Raw genomic sequence first — 22,324 nt, 5'->3', positions numbered from 1 at the left:
GGCTAATCCTGAACATTGCGTCAAAAAGTTGGGACAGGACAAACCTTGATCCCCCCTATGCCCATTTTTTGTTCATTTCGAGGCATTTTTACCCGAGGCATTTTTACCCTCATTTAGTTTTTTGACTATCTTAGGTGGTTTAGAATGGTCCTAAATGGTTTGGAATAGTCTTAGGTTTTTTGCATGAATATTGGGAAAACCCCTATCTTTCAGTGTTTTTCTCATTTTCTTGCTATTTTTAGCCTCTTTGGATTGTTTAAGAATTGTAGAATACCACTTCACCTAAAAGCTTAAGCTATTAAGTTGTGGGTCAATAATGTATATCAAGCCCTGATACTCCCCCACATGTGCAGCCTAACAACAAGTGAAGAGATAAATAAATGATAAACAACACCTATCACAGGGAAGAGATAGTTCTTAACAAATAGACAAAAAATGCGGGCAACAAGACTAGAGCCCGCAACATTTTGGCAACCAAACTTTGATGCCATGTTAGAATACCACTTTACCTAGAAGCTTAAGCTATTAGGTTGTGGGCCAACAATGTATATCAAGCGTAAACAAGATTTTTTGGGTATTTTTCTTCGGCCCAATTTGTGTTTTCTTCATTTTGGTAAATTAATTTTTTCTAAAAAAAATTATGGTAAATTAATTGACTAGCGCATGTTCACATGTGCCCATGTGTGGCTGCCCATGTGCACGTGTGTGCGGACATGCGCACAACCTACCTAAAAACATTGCCTTTTCATAGAAAAAAAATATATATTTAAAAAAAAAGGCTAGGCACTTGCTTGCACCTGCCTGGACACCAAAATGCCACCATTCCACTTATTATTTTAAAATTAATATATATATATATATATATGGAGACCAAAATGATATCATTTTGGTCCCCTTTCTTCTTCCTCTTGCTGGCAGCCATCTGGTCTTTTCTCCTCATGGCATGCTGCTCCCCACACCTCCCTTGACTGTCTGCAGTTGCACCCTTCCATTTTTATGCCAAAATCTTCCCTCCCCTTTTGCCATCTTTTCCCAAGCACACCAGATCCATGTAAAGGCCCAATCAACCCTCTATTCGGGAGCCCCTCTCCTCCTTCCTGATGGTCTATACCCTGTTTTGGCCAGCCCTGTTGCGTGCCATCCTCTCCCATCCCATCCTTCACCCAACCCTTTTGACCACCTTTTTTTTTTAGTGTTGACCATCATTTTTTTTAGTTTTATCTTTATTTGTTCTTCTTTGGTCTTTCTTGCTTATAAAAGGGGCCGAACACCTTCAATTTGTGGACCCTCTCGGCTGCACTTGGGCTGGACTCTCTTAGCTGTGGTCGCTCATCTAGATTACCCTCTCTATCTCTCCCTCCTCCCATCTCTTTCTATTCCTTCTTACTCTGAATCTCCTACCCTAGTATTGGAGCTCCCCCCATTGTAACTCTCTCTCTCTCTGTCTGTCTGTCTGTTTGTCTGTCTCTCTCTCTCTCTCTCTCTCACACACACACACACACACACAACTTCTGTGCATGCGAATACAATATTCACGATGTGTGTGGCTTCATTGAGTTTATGTGCATGTGTAGTTATATATAAATGCATGCTTGTGAGCATATGCATCACATAAAGCGTGTGGGTGTGTCTTTATGTGTATGAATAATGGCATACACACATATATCGAAGTGAATGAAATGTATGCATCAGTGTAGGGGTGTTAGGAGATAAATGTACATGTAGGCATATAGACATGTGAATGCATTCATGCATGTGAGTGTGTTAATGTGAATGCATGTGAGTGAATGAGAGCATGGTAGCATGTTAGAAAGTATGGTTGTATGTGGATGCTTGAACACATATTGTGTAAATGCATATGGGCATGCATGGGTATGTGTACATGGTAGGGGGATGCTTGAATGTGCACGTGTGAACATGTGTGCACGTGTGTATGCTCGAGTATGCATGAGATTGCATATATGAATGATTGCATGTGTGCGCCCATATGCATGGATGTAGGGGAATATATGTGCATAATGCATGTGGGAATGTATAAGTGAATAGGCATGCATGCATGCATGATATGGATGTGCATTTCTGCATGTGTTAGTGCATGCATGTGTGTGCTTAGGAGTTAGTGCTTGTATGTACTAAGGTGTGAATGCATGCATGTACATATGAGTCTAGATGTGCGAGTGTATGAAAGTGCATGCATGCATGTGAATATGAGTAAAGATGTGATTTTGCATCTGTGCTTGTATGCATGAGTCTATTTGAATAAATGCACTCTTGGTGTGTATATATACATGCATGTGTGTGAGTGTAGGTGGCATGCATGTATGCATGTGCATGAGTTTTTTAGCATGCATACATGTGCGTGTTCATATGCATGGATAAATGAGTGCATGCATGTAGTTTCGTATGCATTAATGTAAGCATGGATGGGTGATATAGACTATATATATGCATGCAGCTGAGTTCATATGTGTGCATGAGTATATGGATGTCCATGCATATAGTGTAGGTGTGTATCTAGGTAAGAATGCATGCATGCCCATATTTATGTGGTCATATATATGATTTTGCATGTTTAAATGTATGCATAAACATGAGTGCATGTGTTGAGATGCATGTATGCATTTGAGTGTGCTTGCATGCATGTGTGTTTGCATGCATGGGTGTGTTAGCATGAGTTTGCATGTATGAGTATTAATGTGCATATGTATTTTTGACTGACATCATGGTTTTTAACATTTTTAACATCATTTTTGTTGTAATTATAATGAAAATACTATAAGGTGTTTTCATGTCTTCAAGTGCTGTTATTTTCATTGTCATGTTCAAAAATTTGAAGAAAAACTCACAAAAATAGACTTAGCTTTTAAACCAGATTTAAATGAATTCATGTGACATTTTCTGTCATTTTATGACTTTTTTGCATGTGTGAACACATTGGTGATGGAAAACCATGGATGCGGCATTTTAGGCTTCACCTATTTAGTTATGTGGGGAATTTTTTGTCTAGTTCAATCACTTTAGTCATCTCAGTGATTGTATTAGACAATGTGGTACTTCTGCAAGATTTCCACATCTTCCTCTTCCATTTGCATGATTCTTTGCATTTTCCTGTGTTAAACTACTGTTGCATAATTAATCCAATGACATAGCTCGAAAATGGAGCAATGGCATCCTTTTGAGACTATTGAGGTGAGAGTAGTTTCTGCAATGGTGGGGCTATTTAAAGTTAAAAGTTCAGTAATTAAATAAACATGGAAGAGTAAAAAATCTTGATTAATTAAGTTCAAGAAGGTTAATCATTGGCTAATCAGGTATGGAATGGGTGTATAGTGGGTGTTAGTAACTTCCCCTCACATAACCATACTCCTGAGCCCTACTTTAGTTTGGTAGGCCAAGATTATTGTTTCCTAAGACTTAAGTTTAGCTTATAGACAAAAACTGGTTGAAATTAGGTGATTGAACCACAACTAGGAAAATGATAGGTTAGTGACAACTTTGTTGAATATTGAAAACTCATAATCTTACACCCCCTCCCCCAACTTGCTTGGGTGCCATTGGGGGTGGAACGGTTCCCCCCAGGGATGCATCGACATCTTGAATAGGATAAAATGCTTGCATACAAAACTTTCATAATGAGTTCTAGCCAGTGGCAATTGGAGTTAATTTGGTGCTATGGAGGTTAACTATATACTCAATATTTCCTTCTTAGTCATGAATATGCTATAGTCAAGATCTAATTCAGAAAGAACTTATCAGATAAAACAGTGTAACATCCTTGAGGTTGTTACCCTATCTAATCACTATTGTCCCTAAAATTTAGATTCAGGTGCTTGACCCTAGGTTTGAGGTGGTATGGCGTACAGGTAGTAGGAAAGAAGTATAGGGTCTAGAGAGGTGAAGCAACCAAAATCTTTAGGAGCTCGAGTGTTGGGTGGCATGCGGAGGGATGTCAGCTGATGTAGGGATGGAGTTACAAAGTCCTCGAGGTGCAAGTGCAGTGGTTGATCTAAGGTTTAGAGCGAGGCACTGGTGAGAGAAAGTCTTGAGTGAAAATTGATGGTAAAAAGCTTGTCTAATAAGACTAGGATGGAATATTTATAATGTTGAGAGTGAGGCCATCCTCCAATGGTAGAAGCCCATCTAAAGCTTTGGCCAACAAGAGAAAAGGAAAGCCTTCTCCTGCTCAAGGGTTGACCTTACCCTCAAAGGAATGCCATGCAATATACACTTAGCAGTCCATTTGTTGCTAGGTTCATTTGCTCTTTCTTAGTTGTTCATAAGACATTTTCACTAAATGATGCATGTGAAATCTATGACATGGGTTAAATAGTACCTGTATTGCGTGGCAGATCTATAATGACATTTGCCATTGTAATATTTTTGGAACACGCAGTGAGAGATGTATTGCACGTGTCAAGTAGTTACATGAGCTTTCATAGGCACAAATTGAATGAAGTTTCATTTTGTAATTTATCTGTTCAGTACCCTAGAATATGTTGGCTTCAAGTGAGACCATTGGTGGTTGTTCTGTGTCTATGTGTCATCTTCAGTGGAGGCTTTTGCTGTTGCTACACCCATCTATGATACTCTGAAACTTTTAGCTTGTTGATCTGCACTCCATGTTTGTCTCTTCACTCCCCATAGATATTGCCATGCCATGCTTTGAATAATTTCCAATGGTTCGTAAGTTTCCTTTAGAGTATGTCCTGGCGCTATAAAACCACTGATTGTATCATTCTTCTTTTCAGCATCCAGAGGCTACCTCTATCCCAAACTATTGTATTGAGCTTCACAACTCCAATTATGGCTTCAATTGTGGCAAGAATTATTTTACATGAGAGGTTGAATGTTGCTGATATAGGAGGTATGGCAATGCATGGGGTAAACATTTCTTATATTTGCTCTACTTTCCCTTATAGTTGTCATACTTTATATATAAGAGTATGTTTTTTGTTAGCATGGATACTTGTTGACCATCATTCACTTTTCAGGTCTTGCGTGCAGTTTCTTCGGTGTGCTCTTTATTTTTCGACCATTGCTCACTGCGCAAGGTATAGAAGTGAGTTAATTAATCCTTTTATATAAATGTTTGGAATAGATGTCTTGGACATTTTACAATATTCTCTTTGATTTAATTTTTATCATCAATCATGTTGTAAAATTATTCCATGTATACATATTTTCCAATGGCAATCTTTTGCTTATGTTGTCGGGAATTCTACTTATGAGTTGTCCAACATTGGATGAGGGGGAAGAGTGGCTAATGTGCATGTATGAGTGCAAAACCTAAAAGCCCCATTCATTTTCATGTAGCTTGTGCATAATGACTCCCCGAATGATATCAAAGCTGATGGTTCCTGGCAATGTAAATGGGGGTGTGAAAACTAATTCTACTAACATGCTAATAGTTTGAAGACCAAGTGTGTGACTGAAGTAATTTGAGTAACGTAAGGTGTGATAGTAAGGCCCTTGAGCAACTGTTGGAAAATTGGGCTTGCTCCTTAGTAGTAGATGGCTTGTAAGGGGGAGATCGTTTCGAATTCCACTTCTCAGTTGTTCCAAATTGGATAAAAGAGGAGGGGCGGACTGACTAATATACATGAATGGTTTAAGTTTTGGGTCAAGTTGGTAGCCCATTCATGTGTACATATAGCTCATGCATGATGACTCCTTGGGGTAACAAGTATATTAGAGCTCATGGTTCATGATTGGGTGAGTAGCAGCCTAAATGGGCGTCTAAGAGCTTATTCTTGGAATGTCCTAATAGTTAACTAGGTGAGTGATCCACGGAAAATGAGGCATGTAAGATTTGGTGGCAAGGATTACTTGAGCAACTGTTGGAGAACTAGGCTTGCTCCTCCTTGCAAGATGGTTTTCGCTTAGAAGGGCTGTGCGAGGAAACTCACATGCGATGGGAGATTGTGGGGATGTCCCACAGCGAATAAGAGAGGGAAAGAAGTGGTTGATATACATGGATGGGCAAAAACCTAACGGTGTAAGCTTTTGGATGAAGTTAGTAGCCTATTCATCTACCTACTTCCTAGTCTAAAAATTGTATCAAAATTCACAGCCAATGGTTCATGATTAGGCGATTAACAACGTAAATGGGGGTGCCACAACATGCTAATAGTTGGAGGACCAAGTGTGTAAACTAAGAAGGATAATCTAGGCTGGTTAGATGGGTTCGTTTGAGAGGCATCTGGAATGCAATCTAAGGCATGTAACATACATTGGTAAGATCCACTTCAGCAATTTCTGGAGAACTAGGCTTGCTTCCAAGAGGGAGATGGCTTCCACCCAAGGAGGAGTGCAAGAATATTCACAAGTTGGGAGATCGTTTGAAATTCCTATTTTGATTTTTACATCGAATAAGAGAGATGGGGAAGAGTGACTAATGTACATAGATGGGCCTAAGAACTGGTACTTAAGGTTTTGGGTCAAATGGGTAGGCCATTGGTGTAAATATAGCCTGTGCATTATGGACTCCCCAGCCTACAATGTGTTCATATCAAGACATTCATGTGTTTTGGGTATTCTTATGCTATTGTTTTATTAGAAAGTAACTAAATTGCTACAAAAGAAGTTAGATTTAACAATAATCTATGTGTACTATCATGCTCTCTCTCTCTCTCTCTCTCTCTCTCTCTGTGAGATCGTGTGTTTGCACGTATGTGTGTTGTGTGATCAGTTGGAAATCTCACGTTAACAAAATTATCCTCAGATGACAGGTTAAGTTTCTTTTCATTCATTCACATCATGAATTACCAATATTTGATCTGCTATATTAATCAAATTGTCTTCTAGCTTCCTCATCACTCCTATGATGTCTTTATTTATATAGAGATACTGCACAATAGAAAAGTGAGAAAGGTGCAGGATCAAATTGAATTTCTATCCAGCAGGGCATCTCCTCCATGTGTACGAAGAATGATGGCACTACACCCAGAGTAGACAAAAAATGGAAATTAAGTACAGCAATTTGGTGTGGGACTCGTTTTTATATAAATATATAGGAAGTTGGATGTGTCTGTGACAGAAATCAGAGTTAAAGCAGCTTGACTTAGTGTTTTTTAAACATTAAAATTATTATTTAGTGTCAAGATTGCCACTAATTTATTGGAGGAAATCGCCCATGATCATGTGAATTGGCGGAGAAGGATTCATGTAGTTGACCCACCTAGGGTGGTACTTTAGGCTTGACTTCATGTTGTTGTTGTACTGCCACAAATTTATGACTGCTAATCACCTTTTATCTTTCCTTGTTTTAAGCATGGCTTCAAATTGTGCATCACTAGTTATGAACTAATGCAGGAGAATTAGCTAGAGCTGGGGAAGAAAGCAGCTCATATGTCACAGGAAGCCACCACACGTATGCAGTCTTAGGTGGCTTATTTTCGTCGATAACTGGTGGAATCAGCTATTGTCTGATAAGGGCTGGTGCAAAGGCATCTGATCAACCCGTGTAAGATCATTGACTTGCTTCTTAGATCTAAAATATAGTTTTGTTGTTTAAAGAAGGAAAAAAGATACAAATATTTTATCATTAATCCTATTACCGCCTCAATAATTTAATGTAATTTTTCTTCTAGAATTGTTATTTTACAATTATCAAGAGTCAGAGAACAAGCTTTGACCTAATGGCAAGGGTGTTACACCCAAGCCATAAGGTCGCAATGAAAGTAACCTCTCTAAATCTATAGGTAAGTGTCCACGTGTATTTCTCCCTAGACCTTGATATGGTATGGGAGCCTTATGTGCTGGTTGTTGCATTCTTTTTTAATAATCAGCCTTCGATACAATTTTTATTGTTATATGTTGACAAGTTCTAGTGGAACTACTGAAATTGAAATACTACCATTACATCCATGGTTTGTAATAGCTTCATTTTGAATTCTCAATTACTTATCTATTTCATGGCAAATAAAATGAAGAGAAATTTTAGCTTGCTGGTGCTTAGGCTGTAAACCCTCATGATTAGCTCACATTGGAGTAATTTGGATAATTTGGGATGAAGAAACCAACCTATATCTAGGAAGTTGGCATCAATATCTCTTGGAACATCTTATGTTCTGTTATGGTGTTTTAGCTTTTATGAAAAATTAAATAGACACATCATATGGATAGTAATATTGAATAGAGCACAAATGCTGATATAATTATCAGTCCCATGTAAATGAGTGAAAGATACAAATTTTGCAGCTGTCTGTGTTTACACATTTGTTTTGTCTTGGAATGCTTTTTTTTTTTTTGTTCTTCAAAAGAATAAACCTTTTTAGATAAAAGAAATGATTACCTTTCTAAATTCTCTCTTTATTTCAGGCTTACTGTGCTTTCATTTAGCATACTAGCCAGCCCTGCAGCAGCATTATGTACATTTGCCTTCCAAGTAAGTTCTTAGTATGGTCAAAGTATTCTGATTAGTTGTTCTAATATCAGAAAGTATTTTATACTTCCTCCAAGAAATTTATATCAGCATGGCACTTTGGCTCAGTGCTTCGTCTCTTCAACCCCACAAAGACAGCCATGGTTTCACTTCCCAAAGGGGAGTTTGTGTGTGAGTGCGTTTAGTGTAATGATTTACCACTCTCTCTCTCTCTCTCTCTCTCTCTATAATAATAATAATAACCTGAATATTGAATGTCATTTTTTATTTTTTTTTCATCGAAGATAAGCAAGATGTAAATTTAATAATCGACTTGACGATCTAGAACTCTAGTTTAGACTCAGTGAAGGATATATTATTATATATGTGCATTGGAAAGATTATGTGTACAAATTTACACCTGAGATTGGCATATTTGATTTATCAAGTTTCAAATGTTCTCATGATATTCTACCTTTGTCATTATCCTGGAAGCCTGAGCCATGTAACTTGCTTACATAAAGTTAGATCTCCAATTATCCTAAAGCAGTAAGCTATGAGGAATTGGACTGAACAATGGATAGCAAGCTATCTAATACTCCCCTTACACATCTCCATATAGGATGCAGAGATGTGAACAAATTGAACTTAAATAATTGCACAAATATACACAAAACAAAGTGCACTATAACAAAAGTAATGGGGAAACAGGCACTGGTCACAAGACTTGAAACCAGGAGCTTCCAAAGCCAGAGCTTTGGCACCATGTTATATCACAAAATATACCAAGACCTTAAGATGTTAGGAACTGGGCCAATTATAATGCAATTATAATTAGTCGGAATGTTTCTTTCACATAATTATAGAAAGTAAGTTGACCAAGGTGTTAGGCCTCAAGGCCACCTACAATCAATTGAATAAAACACAAGACACAATTGTAAGAAATTAAAGAAAATAGCATAAGCAGAAGACAATTACCATGGTTTAATAGTTGGCCTCAGTTGATGGGCAATCCAGCCAGAGCAAATCTACCATCATGGTAGAGAAAAACTACAACAAGAGCATTTAACACTTATCTTGTCTCCCCATAAGTTGTGAATTGACAAACTCTTTCTAAACCAAGAAACAAAAGTATAGGAGGAAGAACCAAAGGTGAACCCTTTGCAAGACGCACACTTTCTGGCTTTTTCCTTGCATCCACACACATGTAGCCATAACACACCTCTCTCTTTTGTAAACCCATTAGCACGCAATGACCAGCCACACGTTTCATCACATCTTGGCTCCATTTTTTTCAAATCATGTTAATCAAATCAAGCTTGGCAGTGTTGGGGACACTGTTCTTATCTTCAGTTTTCAGTCCTTATTGATATTTCTTCTTTGAAATTTGAAATCCATGTCACTCATTGTATATATTTCTACGTGCTCGGAAACACTGAACTCCAAAGGATAAGTGCACGCCAACTGATTTTGCTGCTTATAATTCAAATTTTGTTGCCAGGCCAGGCTGTGGCCCAATCTCTCCATCTTCATCCTCTACTGCTGCTGGAGCCATTGCATTCCTTGCACCTTATTTTCTACCGACATCATTTACTCCATTGTCTATTTGTCCTACACAAACCTTTCGACTCAAGCGCACCATTTTTATTTTTTTCCCATCATGCTAACTCCCAAGAATTATTTGTCTTGGAAGATGCAATTTCTTCCCCTCTTCAACTGCCATGGCCTTCAGGATTCATTTATTGGTCTGAACCAGAACATGCAAAAGAAATTGCCAACTTTGAAAATTCTCAACTTGAATCCAACCTGCAAGATTTTGTGTGGTTTCGCAAAGACCAGATGCTCATGAGTTGGTTATTATCTTTTTCCAACTGAGGAAGCTTTTCCATATGCTCTTGGGCTACATATTCGTATGAAGTTTTGCATCTGGAGCTGCTTCTAGGCTCAACAACTAGAATTGCACATAGGGCTGCAAGGGCTATGCAAAGATGACAAATCATTTACTCTGTATTTTCGATGTGCTAAAACTTCTGAAAATGGATTGGTAGCTTTCAGCAAGTCATCTCTTTGGCCAAATTTAATGCCATTTTCTATTGCAATTTGGGTGAAGAGTTTTACAATGTTGTTGCTATAAGCATTCGCCCCACACCTTTTTTGTTCCTTGGGTTATATGCGCAACTCATGGTTCATGAAATCCAATTACGAGGTGCTCTAAACAAAAGCCTTCCTATTGACAATCTCTCCTAGCATACTCAGAATTAGTCAAAGGGAGTGACGAGTAAGATAATAAAAAAGCCAACATGAATTAGGTAGTTGGGAGTGTTCTATAAATTATAGTGGGAAGGGGTTTGTTTTTGAATTAATTTGTAGGTTTATCTTTTCTTTCTTGGTTTTGGTTTCTTTTGCAGACCTCTCATCCTCTTTCTGCTTGTTTCTCTTCTCTCTTGTTGCTATTAAATTTATTTTGCTATAAAAAATGGTTAAATCTGTCAAAAGTAACTATGGCTGATCCCCTTGCAGTAACAGTAGCATCGCTTGCTGGAGTAATCTCAGAGGGATGTGCCAAATTTGTGGACTAAACAACTAACCACACTGCTGACAAATGTCAACGATGCTATGAACCCTTTCTTTTTCACTCATTTGCTCCTATGCAAATACAGCTTCTTCTAGGCACTCTGTGTGCGTGTGTTTGTGTGTGTAGCTGCTTTCTTGATATCTCCATCCATTGTTGACTTGCAACTAGATACAGGACTTCTTATTGTAACTCCTGATCTTTCCAGTCTCAGCATTTCAAAAAACGACAAGGGTTCCAATCAAGTCCACATTGGCATTGATAATGGTCAAGGTTTACCTATTGCCCACTTAGAAAAATAAAAATAAAAACTTGCCTATTGCCCACCCAGTTCTTCTTTTTCCAGTCATTCCAATATCTTTCATTTATCCGCTATTTTGCGTGTCACATCGATTGTCAAACCCTTATTTTGTGTTCATTGCTAACAATGCTAGTTGCTTCTTTGGATTTCACTCTAGTCCCTATTCTTCATGGACCAATTGAACACAACTTGTATAAATGAATGGAACTGCACTCCCACCATCAAATTTTCTTGTTGCTGGCGTCACTAAGATTGAAGATTAGCATGCCAGAGTGGGTCATGCAAATTCTCGATTCTGTAATAAAATTGATTCCCAATATCAGCTACCTTGGTCTTCTATTTGCTAGGTCCCTGGTTATAGGTGTCAAGCTTGTTTATTGGGAAAGTTATCTCATGTTTTTTTTTTTTTGTACTAAGAAACATGTTATCTCTCAACCTTTGGAAAGTATACACCATGACGTGCTGTTCCCATGCTTTCTTCTAGTGGATATTTTTCTTTGTTCTTTTCATTGATGGTTGTTCTAATTTTAGTTTTGTTTATTGATATTTTTTCTAATTTTACTTAGTTGTTTTCTGTTGCCTGCAAAATATATGTTTATCCCATCATTTTTAACTTTCAAGCTATGGTTGAGCAACATTTTAATTTAAAATTCAAAGCCTTTCAGTCTGATTAGGGTGTTGAATATGCAAAGTTAAATTCCTATTTTAAGAAAGTTGGCATAATTTATCCGAACAAATGGTACTACTGACTGCAAAATTTGTCATTTTGTGGATTCTGGCTTGACCTTACTCCCACATGGTTATGTTCTCTTGAATTAGCACTTTGATTTTGACGCTGCATGCATGCCCACCCTGACATTGGACCATTGTTGTCCGTGATATCTTCTTCATATTGATCTTGATTATTTTTTTTTGCAAATTTTTGAATGTGCTGTTTATCCTCTTCTAAGTCCGGAAAGTGCATGTAATTAAGTTGTCTTTTTGTACCACATGTTGCATATTTCTTGGTTACTCTACTCATCATGGCTATCAGCATTGAAAAACCCTCCAGTCGTCTCTTTGTTCCCTTGCATTTTCAGTTTAATGAAACCTGTTTTCTTTTTTCGACTCTGTTGGCTTCTAGTTCAGATGCTCAATGTAGCATCACTGCTCTGCAATGCCATGGCTCACAGTTTCCGCAATTATCCTTGCCACTGGGTTGGCTGCTTCTCCTCACCCCCCTTGTCTTTTTCATTTAGTCTCCATCCTCTTTCTACCCATCCATATGCTTCGTCTCCTTCCAAAATGTCCACAGCATGCTTTCTCTACTCCCACTTCTTCATCCCCCAAATATCCTTATCATATTTATGTATGTATACTCCTACTTATGTGTGCTCTTCTTTAACACTGCGTTCAAGTTCGACTTCTCCAATTGCCCGTGCTTCCGTACCGTCATGCTCCCTTCATCTTTATCCTGTCATCTTTTCCCCTTGCACTTTTCCACTGTGTGTCCTAATTCTTAACAGTGTCCCCCTTGCTCGGCCTCCTACTTCTCAATCCCTACTCCATAATAAATCCTGGGTTTCCTTACATAACCATCATGCTACTCTCAGTCTTGTTATTTAGGCGACCACAGTTTGCACTCTTTTTGCTATCGCTATATATATGCTTTGGTTACTTTGGCAATTGGATATTCTTCATAAGTTTCTCATTAAGGATGTTTGCATGGCCCAACCCTGATGATTTGTTGATTCATGCTACTTTCACTTTATCTGGATGATGGCATTGTCATGGGCAATGATTCCTTGGCTATTGATAATTTCTAGGTCCATTTCATTTTTTTCCCTTGCTGTGGAGGAGGTTCCTCATTTTCGATGGATTCTTCCATCTCACGAGAATTATCTCCTGGACTTCTATGGTTCCCCATTTTCAAGGGATTCTTCTATATCAAGAGAAATATCTCCAGGACGGACTTCGCTGCCCACCAACATGGAGAGTGCCAAACCTATCAAAATTCCTATACTCCACCTTTGCCTGAGTCACAAAGTTCCTTCTTTGATTTTCAACAATACCACAGTGTTGGTGTGTTGCAACATGCCATCCTTGTTCAGAGTTATCCTTTGCTGTTAATAAGCTCTATCAATTTGTAACCAATGAGCATTGGCAGGCCATCAAGCGTATGCTTCACTAAGCACTCTCTTTTGTGGTCTTATTATTACTCTCTACTCATACTTCTTTCTTTGATGCCGATTGGACCAGTTGCCCAGATGCTTGTTATTTCACCAGTGACTGCCATTTTTTTTTTTTGGCAACAATCTCTTTGCCTGATCTGCTCTACCCCCACTAACAACTGATGACTGCTTGCTCATTCACTGAGGCAGAGTATTGCAAGTGCTGATAGCACAATTGAAACTATTTGGTCATCCTCCTTATTGCGCGAGCTCAGTTTCTCACTTTCTTCTCCCCCTGCTTATTTGCCCTGTCCTGTCTTGGAGGTTCGCACCGTGACCGTTGAAGTTGATTTTCATTTCGTTGACCATGTTGCGAAGAACATCTAGTTTTTAATTTTATTTCTACTAAGGATAAGTTCATCGATTTCATAACAAAGCCCCTGTTTACACAATTTGATTCTTGCTTCTTAAGGAAAAGCTCTAACTCCTTCCTCAACTCTTTCACTTGAGGGGGTGGGTGAGTGTTGTTGATAATGTTTTTATCTTCACTTTTTCTACCCTTATTTCTGCATACTTGAACATATGAGGATAACTGAAACCTTCAATTGATTTTGGTGCCTACAGTCCAAATTGGTACTACCCATGCAATAGACAGCCAACTAGACAGGCCTTATGTACTTCCAGGCTCCAGCCTTGCAACATTAAGCCCTGGAATTGACCAATCATTGAAAAAGATATTGAAACATGCATGGGACCAACTGTTCAACTCCTCCACACATGTTTTTATTTTTATCTTTTAATAAATTAGAACTGGGTCAGTCCCACCACATGGACAGGGTCAATCCAACTGATCTCCACCTCACACGCATGTGGTGCCACCAAATTCCACCTCATGTTCATGCACCAGGCCCCCAGATTCCACCTTGATAATAGAAAATGAAAAATAAACCGCTTATTGTCTTGCCCACAAAAATTTACCTTGGCTTTAGATGGAGAGAAGTTCTATGCGGCATTCCCTTCCCTATTTGAATATATTGTATACTTTTCCTGAATTGAAATTTTCATTTATTACTCAACACTACCTTTCACTTCTCCTTATAAAGTATCTTTTTCTTCATGCACTTGAAAACCATCCTTATTCTTCACCTGGTACCAGTTAACCTGTACACTTTCCAACTTGGAATCCTTTCATCACCACTGGTGCACATTTTGAAGTTTCTTAGTTCCATGTTAGCTGATTATGTTGTACCCTCTTGAATTGAATTGTGAGAGTGGAATCGAGCTTTTTTGGGGTTAATATCTGCATAGCATTTTTAAGAGTTCTCTCTACATCATACATTTATCTAGACACTACAAACTCCCTCCGCTTCAGAATTTAAGCTGTTTCCATCATCACATAATTATTATCACGCTGATCATAACAATTAAATTATGATTTATGTGATCATATATGATGGATTGGATGACTGTCATTAATGTTTCATGAGTAGAACTTTTTATTTTGCCGTCTTTCTATACCAACAATCCTCACTCACATGACTCTTCCCACAACACCAACAAACAGGTCTATCATTCTAGTTTATTTTTTTAACAGATTCTTGAGGAGATCCGCATCCGCTTGTCTTTCATTGTCGGTATAGAAAGATGACAAAATATACAGTTCCCGCATCTGTTTGTCTTTTCATTGTTAAGAGTTTCATCTTCACCGATCCCAAAACTCTCTGAAGTTCATTGGCCAAAAATGTGGTTGTCACATCATCCAACTTGGGTTTTTCTTCCCTGGAGTAACTCAAGGTTATGACTAGATTATCATAGCTATGCAGCAACATACATAGCAAAGTCACTGCCTTGTCTTCATATTCCATCCTAGCGCCAATGCCCTCTTATTGACCTAGGATGTCATTGAAAGAATTCAAGTGATCTAAAACCTTGGGACCTTTTTTCATCTACAAACTATTGAGAACTTGATTGAGGAGAGACTTAACTTGATACAAGTTTACCGATATTTCTTATAAATTGGCAATTGCCTTCTTTCTTTTCTTGGGCACAATATTATCCAATAGAAACTAACAGATTGTAGAAACTGCTCTTATGTGCATCTCTTCCCAATCATTGTCAAACATTCTCCTATTGTACAGTTTGTAGAAACTGCTCTTATGTGCATCTCTTCCCAATCATCATCAAACATATTCTCCTATTGTTTTTGCTTACTGAGCATGGCTTTCTACTCCCCAAGTTGTACCATGGACCTTTAGCTTCCTTTTAAAAGGCTCAATCAAGGCCGGCCTCAAGGCAAGGCATGCCTAAGGCAAGACATGCCTAAAACGCCTTGAGGATCAATCTAAAATACCAACAAAAAAAGGCTAATGCATTACAGGCCGAGGCTTACGCATTTTGCAAAAGGCAGGCCTTTTGTGCCTTTCTAGTTGAGGTTTACGCATTTTGGGTTTGTGATTCTCAAGTTGGAATTGGTAAAAAAGTTTAACTACATGTTTTTTTAAAAGGAATGTCGTAATATGAGTTGATTTCTAAAACTCTTGAACCTTTTAACCTTTCCAAAATAACTGAGTTGTATCCTAGATCATGAAATAGTTTGAACTTTGTAATAGTATAGCTATCTTTTGTCATGATTTATCTCATGTATTCAAGTTAGCAATTTTTAAATGACCAACAAGTAGTTTGCAAAGTATAAATTTTTAATTTTTTACATTAAATTTATGATTTTCGTAGTTTTTCCTTATTTTTAAAATAAATATAACTTATTTACATGTTTTTATCTTAAATAAAATTCTCAAAAAGCTTATGCCCCAATGACTTAAGGCTTACGCTTTGCCTCTTAAGGGTTAAAACGTCTCACCTTACGCCTTCGTCTTTTAGGACGTTGGCTTCCATAGTTGAAAGTTTCTTTTACTATCAAGTTTCTCAAATTGATTACCCACATTGCTTTCATCTTTTCCTTTCAAGAAATTCTGTCAAATACTTTGCTGAATGGAAGCCTCAATTTTAATGCCAAGTTGTTGGGCCTCTAGGCTATGCTCATTCAATTTGAAAAAGCATGAGATAAAACCAGAATAAATAAAAGAAAATAGCACAATGACAAATACAAGAAATTTATTTGGTCCCCCCCCCCCCCCCATCTGGCGGGCAGGTGGGCTGATGTCGACGAGCAACAGAGTGAGAATAAATCTACTATCATGGAGAAGAAAAATTACAATGAGGGAGCTCAACATTTATCTCCCAAGTTGTGAACCAATGAATCCTTGGAAGTGGAAGAGGAAAAACTATGGCAAACCCCTCACAAGATTCTCACCCTTTGGCTTTTTTTTTGCTTGCAACTTGCACACACATGGCCATGAGGTACCTCTTCCTTGAATAGCCCCAACTTCAGCCCCCTTTGTTGGCTGCTTTTATTCAACCTGCATTAACCAAAACAAGCATGAATTACCCATGCAATAATCGGTCAACTAGCAAAGCCACGCAGCATAAGCCCTTTTTTTTATTTTTATTTTTATTTATAGTATTTTTTTTAGTTTTAGTTTTTTGGATGAGCATAAGCCTTAATTGACCAAACGTTGGAAAAGACATTATATAGCCCTTGCATGGGAAAATGCGATGCTTTGGTTCTGAACTTTCAATTCCTTCACATGATTTTCCACATTTTTGTTTTATTGATTTTGAAACTGGGTGGATCCCATCACATGAATGGGACTGAGCCAACACAAGGCCTGTAGTGGGTAGTGGGTAGAGCTTGAGATATTGCATTTAGTAAATTCTTAAGCATGTTCGGAAACAAATAATTAATAGGAAAAACTATATCTAACTCTAATGGTAGCTTAAATTGAAAATCATTTGAAGAAGAAATTAAAATAGAACACTTTTATTCAAGTAAGCATGCAAATCTGAGAGTCAAAATATCAGTCTTTTACTTCAGTTTGGTGTCACATGTTTTGTGCCCTAAGAGGTTTTTTCTTCTTTTTTGCAGGAATTTGTGTTGCCTGGTTTTTATTCATTTCTTCTCATGACTGTACTTGGTGTATTGGCCTTTTTCGCGGAGGTCTTATTCTGAACTATTATTTTATTTGCATGCTTTTCAACATCCTAAAAAGATGCAAGAACCATTGCACTGGAGCATTACTTTCTTTTGCTTTTTGTAGCTATGCGTTGTCAGGAGAGGTTTTGTATGGATTTCTAAACATGTGTGCAATGAATTGCAGGTATTCTTAGCACGTGGACTCCATCTTGAGAAAACTAGTAGAGTCACAAATGTTCAGTACATTGAGGTATTCTTCCTGTGAGCACTGTCCTTAAAATTATTGTTTCGCTTGTTAACAGAATGAAATAACTAGAAGCATAATTGTTGTACCTGCATGCACTAATTTTTGTCTATTTTAGTTTCTCCATAGACATCAGTTTGGTCCTAGCAAAAAATAAATAAGTAAATAGGTATCAGTTTGGGAGCTGGAAGCTGGGGGATGATGGAACTGAAAATAGAAAGGGTGATCCAGATTATAGATTGTGATTTTAGGACGCAATCAAATAATAATCAAAATTATGTTAGGAAACCTAATAAATATAAGAACAAAGTTACATTTGATTTGCGGAATGTGGTAGTGGGAATGAAAAGGCTGTTGGATGTGGATATAGGAGTTTATGAAGGACGAGGGTGTTATTTTAAGGCAAATGACATGCAAAGTTTGTTGCTAACTTTTTATTCCAACTGATATATAACAAAATAGGATCAGAACCTAATAAATCAAAAAACAAAGCTACATTTGATTTGCAGAATGTGGTAGTGGGAATGGAAAGGCTGTTGGATATGGATATAGGAGTTTATGAAGAACAAGAGGGTGTTATTTTAAGGCAAATGGCATGCAAAGTTTGTTGCTAACTTTTTACTTCAACTGATATATAACAAAATAGGATCAGACATTCCCTTTGATTATTAAAATCCTAATTTTGTAAGGGATCTTGATGAAATTTTCAAGAGATCTCCAATCAAACTTTGGAACAAGTTTCCATTTTAGGAAATTGTTCCCTGTAACAATTGTTTCTCCAGTCCTTTTGACTGTACAGTCTAAACGATATTTCAGATTGTAAGATCTTGATAATCTTGCTTAAGTTTGAATTAATTCTAAGGAAACGTCATATCTAACGGCTCAATATTGTTGGACATGTGGGGCTTTCGAGTGCAGTACCCGAAATGATGAGTTAAGCTTAAAACTCTCTAAGCGCTCATGTTCATGGTTTCATGCACATGGTTACAGGCACACTAGCAGACAGCTGCATCTGGAGATATTGATGCAACTTTTTGTTTTTGTGTTCTTTTCCTTCTTTCCTTGGAAGGATGTGGTGTGGATTGTTGGGATGGGTATGTTCTATAAGCTATCGGCATTTATACAAATCCCTCTGTGATGGACTTTTTAGGAGGAGATTTAAAAAAAAAAAAAAAAAATTTCAAACTCAGGTACTCCCTATGAATGGTCATCTGCCAGTTTCTCATATTTTGATATGTACCCACTGTAAGTGCGGAACATCGCAAGAGTGGTCTTATATGTTTCCTGATATAAATCTTGTTCTAAACAATTAAAATTTGTGTAAATCTTCATCCTTATTTTCTTGTTTCAGGTTGCCATCTCACAATTATGGACCATTGGTTCATCAAGGATAGCTCCATCTTTTGGTAGGCTTTTTGGATGTTTACTTATTTTCATTTCAGTATGTAGCACCCTGTACTTTGGATCTGATAAAGAGATAGAATGACAGATACCTGAAACCCATTGTTTCATTGGAGGCACACACCTGATTTGGTGCATCCGTTCTTTGTTGTATTGTATCCTCCTTGATTTTTTTGAAGTTTCAAGTTGTATGCAGTGGCTTACCTTGCTCCTAAGGGCAATTTGTTTTGGATTATCCTAATGCCTCCAGAATCACTTTCTTCATTATAGCTAGGAAACTAGGAATCTTACCGTCCGAATATTATTTTTGTTTGCTCATGAAGATTTCCAAGAATATAAGATTATAGCATTTACATAACGAAGTTATTTCAGTAAGATTACTCAACATCCGTCAACTTGTGAACCTATATTCACATTACAAGCACCTAGTCAAAATCCCAGTTGCAGTACGTTGCCTCTTGGTTCCTCCTTCCCCATTCTTACAATGCTCACTTGACACTCGCATTGATAGTTGATCAAAACCAATTTTTAGAAACCGTTTCCAAATCCATTCATGATTCCACACAAGAATCATATAAATCTAGAATGATTAAACTCCCAAATGTATGTTCAAGACCATTCAATGCTCTAAATAGAGTTCTCAGATTCAAAATAAACAATTGAACAAAGCATTATACATTCCAATAGTGTTCAACATTTCAAATAATTTCAATCAAACCCAAATGCATGCAAATGGCGAATTCATGATGCATACAAGTCGAGCATTACAGCCTTACATTATGCACAACTAATTGAGTAATTGTTGAGCACTTCTTTCGACACATTATTACCATGCAACTGGCATTATCATCGGCATTACCTCTGCCACCATTTGCTTCTCGAACATAATGCCTTTGCTACCGTTTGTTTCTCCAACATTAGTGGGTATACTTCTTATTTTCTTTTCCTTTCATTTTCAAAAAACAAAAGTTTTTTATTCAAGTGGGGTCTAATAAACATATAAACAAAGGCATTAAGTAGTATTTCACATATGGGGTTGGTTTATTTGAACTCCAGTCCAGATCTCCTGGAGGGAACATTTCTTAAAACTCCAAAATTTGCAGGAAAACCCTCTTGTCCGGGGCAATATGTATATAATAACTTCTAAGTCTTTAGGGCAAACATCCGACCGTCTCTAGCATGTACATTAAACTTGATTTGGTTCCATCAAAGGCTCTCAAACAATTTTGCTGGAGTGAAATATGTATGCGTAATAATAAGCATGAACTTGACAAACTTCCCTTCTAGTAACAAGGAAACAATGTATTATAATTTCACACCTTGAACTATTTCTCTCTCTCTTCGGTGCAAGCCTCTGGGATAAGCTCTGGTTTCATTGTGAAGTCATAAAGTCTTGAATTTGAAGTGCAATGAAGCAATTTTAAAGATTAACTGTGTTGTTTGCCTTATTAATACCGACTCTTTTTCTAGCCAAAGAATGGTTAGATTAAAAAAACTAAAATGTAAGTTAATACTGCCAATCATATAATACTATTATTATACATTCAGTACATAAGAATAGATTGGAATTGATTTTTCACTTATTTTCGTCATGATCACCATTTTAAAATTTTCATTTCGTTCCATTTGAGATAATACATTGATATTTAAGTGAAAAAGGCAGAGGGGCGAGCCCATTATTTCCGGTAGATTAGATGAGTGTCGAACGGGCCTCAGACACCATCGTTCAAAAAATAATAATAATTAATTAGTGGTGAATTTAGGTCTTCACAAAAATAATGCATTTTTTTTTTAAAAAAATTTTGATGGACACGAGAAATTTCAAAGTAATTTTTAAAATTATATTTTGGAAATTAACTTAAGAATATTTAACTAGTGGTAACGGCAGTTTTCTTCCTTTTTTTAGAACCAAATTTAAAATTCAAAAACTAAAAGGGCAACATAAGAATGGAATAGATACTGCATGGACCCTTTAGTCAGAACAAAATGCAGAGTGTGGCTACCAGAGCAACAAAAGGTGAGTTGGTTTCCTCATTAAATTCCATTGCTTGAAACCCTTTTAAGACCGACTGCGACTCTGCATCAGACTGTAGAGTGGGCTTCTCCGCCCATTCAATAACAGAGGGCGACGGCACAGGAGCAAAAGCAAAACCATTCCCGACGCCAATCTGGACGCCTCACCAGCCCAACCTCCCTTCAATTTTTCCTTTAATGATTAATAATGAACATTGCTGCCATCTCCCAAAGGCCTAAGGCCCTAAGCCAAAGCACAATCACTTTTTCAGTTTTTGCTTTTGTGAAACACCTAAAGCATTGAGAAACATTAATAACCCCTATTATGTGTGTGTGTGTGTGTGAGAGAGAGAGAGAGAGAGAGAGAGAGAGAGAGGTTCAACAGTAATTATATTACAAATCAGAAATGTTAATTGCAAAAAAGGTTTTATGATGCACACTATCAGAACAAACAAATAAAAGAACAAAGCTTGAATTGTGAAATTGATAGTTAGGGGGTGGGTAGAGGTGAGCTTTAAATTAAAAGGAGTTGAGAAGTATTTGTGTAATGTTTAAGTGTAGTTATGGAGATAGTTTAAAAAATTAAATGACCATACCTTATTACAATTACTTTTAAGTTGAATTTTAAATCGAAAGTAATCAAAGGGTGCCTTAGTATGATATGATGGATAAGTACGAAAAACCTAGATCAAATTAGAGAAAAGAAATTTTACATTGTATTTGGAGTACGGATTTGAGACCTCGAATTTAAAGTTGTGTACGTTTAGCTAAAATTTAATAATATTTTATATTACATATTTTGCGAATTCAAATAAATGCAAATCTAATAAGATTAAATTAAAATCAAATTGTAAGAAAAAAAATTATAAAAAGTTTGAACCAAAATTCAACTAAAAAATGAAGATTGGTAATTTTTTAATTTTTAATTTTTAACAAAATTAGTTGTCACCCTAGTGTTGGCTTGGCAAAACTGAAGTACCAAGAGAGTCCCTGAAGTTGGAGGTAATCACAAAAGTGTCACTGCTGCTGATTCGAGGGCATTTTGGTCCTTACAAAAAGTTAACGCCCCGAAATATTTGTTTAGAAAAAGTGAGTAATTAATGTAGGGAGTGATGATGAAATGATAATGGGTTGTTTGGTGGTGTGGAAAGTGGTCTTTTGGATGCTAATTAATGAAGTTATTCCATGTTCCATGTTGTTTTAGGACTTGTACATAAAAAAAACCTATCATGCTATTCTTTTCTCGAGAAA

The 22,324-nt window shown here is 37.2% G+C and overlaps 1 protein-coding gene across 1 annotated transcript in view; it reads left to right on the top strand.

Annotated features, from left to right (window-relative positions):
* LOC131149616 (uncharacterized) overlaps positions 1-19,295 on the top strand; it is a 39,230-nt gene extending 19,935 nt beyond the window's left edge. Inside the window, exons 4-10 of the mRNA XM_058100230.1 lie at positions 4,749-4,864; positions 4,992-5,051; positions 7,312-7,462; positions 8,320-8,386; positions 17,368-17,439; positions 17,600-17,665; positions 19,011-19,295. Of these exons, the coding sequence (XP_057956213.1) occupies positions 4,749-4,864; positions 4,992-5,051; positions 7,312-7,462; positions 8,320-8,386; positions 17,368-17,439; positions 17,600-17,665; positions 19,011-19,145 (667 nt within the window). The 3' untranslated portion in view covers positions 19,146-19,295. The remainder of the gene's footprint in view (positions 1-4,748; positions 4,865-4,991; positions 5,052-7,311; positions 7,463-8,319; positions 8,387-17,367; positions 17,440-17,599; positions 17,666-19,010) is intronic.
* Positions 19,296-22,324: the final 3,029 nt, after the last annotated feature.

Source organism: Malania oleifera, chromosome 2 (assembly GCF_029873635.1).
Source record: "Malania oleifera isolate guangnan ecotype guangnan chromosome 2, ASM2987363v1, whole genome shotgun sequence".
In the NCBI taxonomy this organism is placed as follows: domain Eukaryota; kingdom Viridiplantae; phylum Streptophyta; class Magnoliopsida; order Santalales; family Ximeniaceae; genus Malania; species Malania oleifera.
The sequence above is the reverse complement of the archived record's forward strand: the minus strand, read 5'-3'. Positions and strand labels throughout refer to the sequence as shown.